The sequence below is a fragment of the Carcharhinus amblyrhynchos genome, unplaced genomic scaffold (assembly GCF_965287045.1).
Source record: "Carcharhinus amblyrhynchos unplaced genomic scaffold, sCarAmb.v2.hapA chromosome_1186, whole genome shotgun sequence".
In the NCBI taxonomy this organism is placed as follows: domain Eukaryota; kingdom Metazoa; phylum Chordata; class Chondrichthyes; order Carcharhiniformes; family Carcharhinidae; genus Carcharhinus; species Carcharhinus amblyrhynchos.
Window position 1 is genome coordinate 17,501 of NW_027650926.1, and position 7,500 is coordinate 25,000.

Below are 7,500 nucleotides of genomic sequence, written 5' to 3' on the forward strand. Positions count from 1 at the left end.
CTCTACACTGTCCCCCATCAAACACTCCCAGGACAGGTACAGCACAGGGTTAGATACAGAGTAAAGCTCCCTCTACACTGTCCCCCCCATCAAACACTCCCAGGATAGGTACAGCACGGGGTTAGATACAGAGTAAAGCTCCCTCTACACTGTCCCCCCATCAAACACTCCCAGGACAGGTACAGCACGGGGTTAGATACAGAGTAAAGCTCCCTCTACACTGTCCCCATCAAACACTCCCAGGACAGGTACAGCACGGGGTTAGATACAGAGTAAAGCTCCCTCTACACTGTCCCCCCATCAAACACTCCCAGGACAGGTACAGCACGGGGTTAGATACAGAGTAAAGCTCCCTCTACACTGTCCCCCCATCAAACACTCCCAGGACAGGGACAGCACGGGGTTAGATACAGAGTAAAGCTCCCTCTACACTGTCCCCCCATCAAATACTCCCAGGACAGGGACAGCACAGGGTTAGATACAGAGTAAAGCTCCCTCTACACTGTCCCCCATCAAACACTCCCAGGACCGGTACAGCATGGGGTTAGATACAGAGTAAAGCTCCCTCTACACTGTTTCCCCATCAAACACTCCCAGGACAGGTACAGCACGGGGTTAGATACGGAGTAAAGCTCCCTCTACACTGTCCCCCCATCAAACACTCCCAGGACAGGTACAGCACGGGGTTAGATACAGAGTAAAGCCCCCTCTACACTGTCCCCCCCATCAAACACTCCCAGGACAGGTACAGCACGGGGTTAGATACAGAGTAAAGCTCGCTCTACACTGTCCCCCCATCAAACACTCCCAGGACAGGTACAGCACGGGGTTAGATACAGAGTAAAGCTCCCTGTACACTGTACCGGGTCTCTGGAGTTCTGGTGTTGAGTTGACTCTCTCTTCCCACAGCTGGGGTCGGACCTGCCTCTATGATTGTGGGGAACCTGGTTGCCGGAAAGAGGATTGCTCAGGCCTCCGGGAGGGATCTCGGACAGAACGAGGAGCAGGAGCTGGGCCGGAAGGTGAGAGGTGCCCTCCGTCCCCCCATCCCCCGGCCTGTCCCTGGGGCCGGTCGAGGTTGGGGTGGGGTATTGGAGTGAGAGGCCGTGTGGGGAGGTGGGTGCGGTTGGGTCGGGGGGTGTTGGTCACTGCACTGATCTGCCGGGGAGTGGGGGTAAAACACCGGAGCGGAAGGAGGGCTTTCGGCCCATCGATTCTGTCCCAACATGCAATGAGATCTTGGTTCATCAGTGATCCTCAAGAAAGAAAGAGGGAGAGTTAAAGAGGAGCGAGAGAGAGATAGAATGAGAGAGGGGGAGAGAGAGAGAGACAAATGAGAGACGGAGAGAGAGAGAGAGAGATAAATGAGAGACGGAGAGAGAGATAAATGAGAGACGGAGAGAGAGATAAATGAGAGACGGAGAGAGAGAGAGAGATAAATGAGAGACGGAGAGAGAGAGATAAATGAGAGACGGAGAGAGAGATAAATGAGAGACGGAGAGAGAGATAAATGAGAGAGAGAGAGAGAGATAAATGAGAGAGAGAGAGAGAGATAAATGAGAGACGGAGAGAGAGAGAGAGAGAGATAAATGAGAGACGGAGAGAGAGAGAGATAAATGAGAGACGGACAGAGAGAGAGAGATAAATGAGAGACGGAGAGAGAGATAAATGAGAGAGAGAGAGAGAGATATATGAGAGACGGAGAGAGAGAGAGAGAGATAAATGAGAGACGGACAGAGAGAGAGAGATAAATGAGAGACGGAGAGAGAGATAAATGAGAGACGGAGAGAGAGATAAATGAGAGACGGAGAGAGAGAGAGAGATAAATGAGACGAGAGAGATAAATGAGAGACGGAGAGAGAGATAAATGAGAGACGGAGAGAGAGATAAATGAGAGACGAAGATAGAGATAAATGAGAGACAGAGAGAGAGAGAGAGATAAATGAGAGACGGAGAGAGAGAGAGAGATAAATGAGAGACGGAGAGAGAGAGAGAGATAAATGAGAGACGGAGAGAGAGAGATAAATGAGAGACGGAGAGAGAGAGAGAGATAAATGAGAGACGGAGAGAGAGAGAGAGAGAGATAAATGAGAGACGGAGAGAGAGAGAGAGAGAGAGAGATAAATGAGAGAGCGAGAGATAAATGAGAGACGGAGAGAGAGAGATAAATGAGAGAGCGAGAGATAAATGAGAGACGGAGAGAGAGAGATAAATGAGAGATGGAGAGAGAGATAAATAAGAGACGAGAGAGAGAGATAAATGAGAGACGAGAGAGAGATAAATGAGACGAGAGAGATAAATGAGAGACGGAGAGAGAGATAAATGAGAGACGAGAGAGAGATAAATGAGAGACAGAGAGAGAGAGAGATAAATGAGAGACGGAGAGAGAGAGAGAGAGATAAATGAGAGACGAGAGAGAGATAAATGAGAGACAGAGAGAGAGAGATAAATGAGAGACGGAGAGAGAGATAAATGAGAGACGGAGAGAGAGATAAATGAGAGACGGAGAGAGAGATAAATGAGAGACGGAGAGAGAGATAAATGAGAGACGGAGAGAGAGAGAGAGAGATAAATGAGAGACGAGAGAGAGAGAGATAAATGAGAGACGAGAGAGAGTGAGATAAATGAGAGACGGAGAGAGAGAGATAAATGAGAGACGGAGAGAGAGAGAGAGAGATAAATGAGAGACGGAGAGAGAGAGAGATAAATGAGAGACGGAGAGAGAGAGATAAATGAGAGACGGAGAGAGAGATAAATGAGAGACAGAGAGAGAGAGATAAATGAGAGACGGAGAGAGAGAGATAAATGAGAGACGGAGAGAGAGAGATAAATGAGAGACGGAGAGAGAGAGATAAATGAGAGACGGAGAGAGAGAGATAAATGAGAGATGGAGAGAGAGAGATAAATGAGAAACGGAGAGAGAGCGATAAATGAGAGACGGACAGAGAGAGAGAGATAAATGAGAGACGGAGAGAGAGATAAATGAGAGATGGAGAGAGAGCGATAAATGAGAGACGGAGAGAGAGATAAATGAGAGACGGACAGAGAGAGAGAGATAAATGAGAGACGGAGAGAGAGATAAATGAGAGACGGAGAGAGAGATAAATGAGAGACGGAGAGAGAGCGATAAATGAGAGACGGACAGAGAGAGAGAGATAAATGAGAGACGGAGAGAGAGAGATAAATGAGAGACGGAGAGAGAGAGATAGAATGGGAGGGAGGGAGGGAGAAGACGGAAGGGGGGAGAGGGAGGGAGGGAGACGGAATGGGAGAGAGGGAGGGAGAGACACGGAATGGGAAAGAGGGAGGGAGAAGACAGAAGCGGGGAGAGGGAGGGAGGGAGATGGAAGGGAGGAGAGGGAGGGAGAGACGGAATGGGAGAGAGGGAGGGAGAGAGAGTCAGAATGAGAAGGGAAAGAGAGAGATAGAATGAGGGAGGGAGAGAGACAAATAGAATGAGAGAGGGAGATAGATAGAATAAGAAGGAAGGTGAGGAAGAGGAACATGACATGCCTGGGCAGCTGGGATCAAGTGAATCCTTGAAGAGTTTTGGGGGGTGTCGGAGTAGAGTTAAGAGAGAAATCAGGAGGGCAAAAAGGGGGCACGAGATTGCTTTGTCAGGGAAGGAAAGCTTCTACAAATACAGAAAGGGCTAAAGAGTAACAGGGGAGAGAGTCGGGCCTCTTAAGGATCAACAAGGTCATCTGTGTGTGGATCCACAAGAGATGGGTGAGATCCTGAAGAAATATTTCTCAGTATTTACTGTTGAGAAAGGCAGGGATGTTCGGGAACTTGGGGAGAGAGACAGTGATGTCTTGAGGAGTGTTCAGGACTAGAGGGCACAGCCTCAAGATAAGGGGGGGGTGCGGTTTAGAACGGAGTTGAGGAGGAACTTCTTCACTCAAAGGGTGGTGAATCTCTGGAATTCTCTGCCCGTTGAAGTGGTGGAGGCTGCCTCGCTCAATATTTTTAAGTCACGGGTGGAAAGGTTTCTGATAGACAGGGGAATTAAGGGTTATGGGGAGAAGGCGGGAAAGTGGAACTGATCCACTTCAGATCAGCCATGATCTTATTGAATGGCGGGGCAGGCTCGAAGGGCTAGATGGCCGACTCCTGCTCCTATTTCTTATGTTCTTATGTACATATTAGAGAGAAGGAGGTGCTGGAAGTCTTAAAGCGCACCCAGATAGATAAATCCCCGGGACCTGATGAAGTGTATCCCGGGACACTGTGGGAGGCTCGGGAGGAAATTGCGGGTCCTCCAGCCGAGATATTTGAATCTTCGATCGTCACGGGTGAGGTGCCTGAAGATCGGAGAGTGGGAAATGTTGCGGATTTGTTTAAAAAGGGCTCCAGGGAAAAGCCTGGGGGCCGGAGAGCCTCACATCGGTGCTGGGTAAATTGTAAGAAGGTATTTTGAGAGACAGGATCCACAGGCATTTAGAGACACAAGGACTGATTAGGGACTGTCAGCATGGCTGTGTGAGTGGAAAATCATCTCTCACAAATCTGATTGAGTTTTTTGAAGGGGTGACCAAGAAGGTAGATGAGGGCAGTGCAGTTGATGTTGTCTACGTGGACTTTAATAAGGCCTTTGACAATGCTTTAGTCGGAGTAGAGAAGGAGGTAGAAGGGGGGGTGGGGTAGCATTATTGGTAAAGGACTGTATTACAGTGTCAGAGAGGAAGTTTGATGAGGACTTGTCTGTTGGGGTAGTATGGGCGGAGATTAGAAATAGGAGAGGAGAGGTCACCCTGTTGGGAGTCTTTTATAGACCTCCAAAAAGTTCTAGAGAGGTTGAGGAAAGGATTGCGGAGACGATCCTGGTTAGGAGTGAAAGTAATAGGGTAATTGTTATGGGGGACTTTAACTTTACTAACATTGATTGGAATTGCTATAGCTCTAGCTCGTTAGAGGGGTCAGTTTTTGTTCAAAGTGTGCAGGAAGGTTTTTTGACTCAGTATGTAGATAGACCAACTAGAGGTGAGGCTATATTGGATTTGGTGCTGGGTAATGAGCCAGACCAGGTGCTAGACTTGGAAGCTGGTGTGCATTTTGGTGATAGTGACCACAATTCGGTTACGTTCACCTTAGTGATGGATAGGGATAGGCATGAACCTCGGGTCAGTAGTTTTAGCTGGGGGAAGGGTAATTATGAGGCTATTAGGAGAGAATTAGGAAGCATAGGTTGGACTATGAGATTACAGGGACTGGGAACGTCCGAAATGTGGAATTTTTTCAAGGAACAGCTACTGTGGGTCTGCAATAGGTATGTCCCTGTCAGGCAAGGAGGATTTGGTAGGGCTAGGGAACTGTGGTGTACTAAAAAAGTTGATTCGTTGGTTAGGAAGAAAAAGGAGGCTTATGTTCAGATGAGGCTTGAGGGCTCAGGTAGTGCATTAGAAAGCTTTAGATTGGCTAGGAGGGAGTTGAAGAGTGAGTTAAGAAGGGCTAAAAGAGGACATGAGATGACTTTGGCTGATAGGATTAAGGAGAATCCTAAGGCGTTCTATAGGTATGTCAAGAACAGAAGGTTGGTTAGGGCAAGATTAGGGCCAGTTATAGACAGTAGAGGGAAGTTGTGTGTGGAACCGGAAGAGATTGGAGAGGCATTGAACCAATATTTCTCTTCGGTGTTCACGCAGGGGGACATGAATGTAGCTGTGGAGGACACTGGGGTGCAGGGGTGTAAAATAGAAAGTATTGCAGTTGAAACCGGGGATGTGCTGGATATTCTAGAGGGCTTGAAAATAGATAAGTCCCCTGGTCCGGATGGGATTTACCCTAGGATTCTCTGGGAGGCAAGAGAGGTGATTGCAGAGCCTCTGGCTCTGATCTTCAGGTCATCGTTGGTCTCTGGTATAGTACCGGAAGATTGGAGGATAGCGAATGTTGTCCCATTGTTTAAGAAGGGGAACAGAGACTTCCCCGGGAATTATAGACCAGTGAGTCTTACTTCTGTTGTGGGCAAGGTTTTAGAAAGAATTATTAGGGATAGGATTTATAGTTATCTGGAGAGTAATGAATTGATTGGAGATAGTCAGCATGGTTTTGTAGCAGGTAGGTTGTGCCTTACTAACCTTATTGAGTTCTTTGAGAAAGTGACCAAAGAGGTGGATAGGGGTAAGGCAGTTGACGTGGTATATATGGATTTTAGTAAGGCGTTTGATAAGGTTCACCATGGTGGGCTTCTGCAGAAAATGCAGATGTATGGGATTGGGGGTAATCTAGGTACTTGGATCAGGAATTGGCTAGCAGATAGGAGACAGAGGGTGGTGGTTGATGGTAAATATTCATCATGGAGTTCGGTTACGAGCGGTGTGCCTCAGGGATCTGTTTTGGGACCACTGCTGTTTGTAATTTTTATTAATGATCTGGATGAGGGTATAGCTGGGTGGATTAGTAAGTTTGCTGATGACACCAAAGTCGGAGGTGTGGTAGATTGTGAGGAAGGGTGTCAGAGTTTGCAGGGTGACTTAGACAGGTTGCAGAGCTGGGCCGAGAGGTGGCGGATGGAGTTTAATGTGGAGAAGTGTGAGGTAATTCATTTCGGTAGGAGTAACAGATGTGTTGAGTATAGGGCTAACGGGAGGACTTTGAATAGTGTGGGGGAGCAGAGGGATCTAGGTGTATGTGTACATAGATCCCTGAAGGTTGGGAATCAAGTAGATAAGGTAGTTAAGAAGGCATACGGTGTCTTGGCGTTTATTGGTAGGGGGATTGAATTTAGGAGTCGCAGCGTCATGTTGCAACTGTACACAACTCTGGCGCAGCCGCACTTGGAGTACTGTGTGCAGTTCTGGTCCCCACATTACAGGAAGGACGTTGAGGCTTTGGAGAGGGTGCAGAGGAGGTTTACCAGGATGTTGCCTGGTATGGAGGGGAGGTCATATGAGGGATTTGGGGTTGTTTTCGCTGGAAAGAAGGAGGCTAAGAGGGGATCTTATTGAAACATATAAGATGATTAGAGGTTTAGATAGGGTGGATAGTGATAGCCTTTTTCCTCGGATGGAGAATGCTAGCACGAGGGGGCATGGCTTTAAATTAAGGGGTGGTAGTTATAGGACGGATGTCAGGGGTAGGTTCTTTACCCAGAGGGTGGTGAGGGATTGGAATGCCCTGCCTGCTGCAGTTGTAAATGCGCCTAGTTTGGGGGCGTTTAAGAGATCTCTGGATAGGTTTATGGACGAAAAGGGATTGGTTTAGCTTAGTGGGTCAGTGTTTTTTTTTAAAAAAACTGGTCGGCGCAACATCGTGGGCCGAAGGGCCTGTTCTGCGCTGTAATGTTCTATGTTCTATGTACCGCATGGTAGGTTGTTGGATAAGGTTAAATCTCACGGGATCCAGGGTGAGGGATCTAAATGGAGACAAAATTGGCTTCTGAGGGGGGTTGTAGAGAATTGTCTTTCAAACTGGAGGCCTGTGACCAGCCTCAGGGATCAGTGCTGGGCCCACTGTTATTTATCATTGATATTAATGATTTGGATGAGAATATAGGGG

General features: G+C 47.8%; 1 protein-coding gene across 1 annotated transcript in view; it reads left to right on the plus strand.

Moving 5' to 3' along the window:
• The window catches only part of LOC145340598 (disco-interacting protein 2 homolog B-like), a gene marked incomplete at its 3' end in the record, with an annotated part of 32,222 nt that overhangs the window by 16,954 nt on the left and 7,768 nt on the right, over window positions 1–7,500 (plus strand). The window contains exon 13 of the mRNA XM_080185065.1: window positions 910–1,022. Within this exon, the coding sequence (XP_080041191.1) occupies window positions 910–1,022 (113 nt within the window). The remainder of the gene's footprint in view (window positions 1–909; window positions 1,023–7,500) is intronic.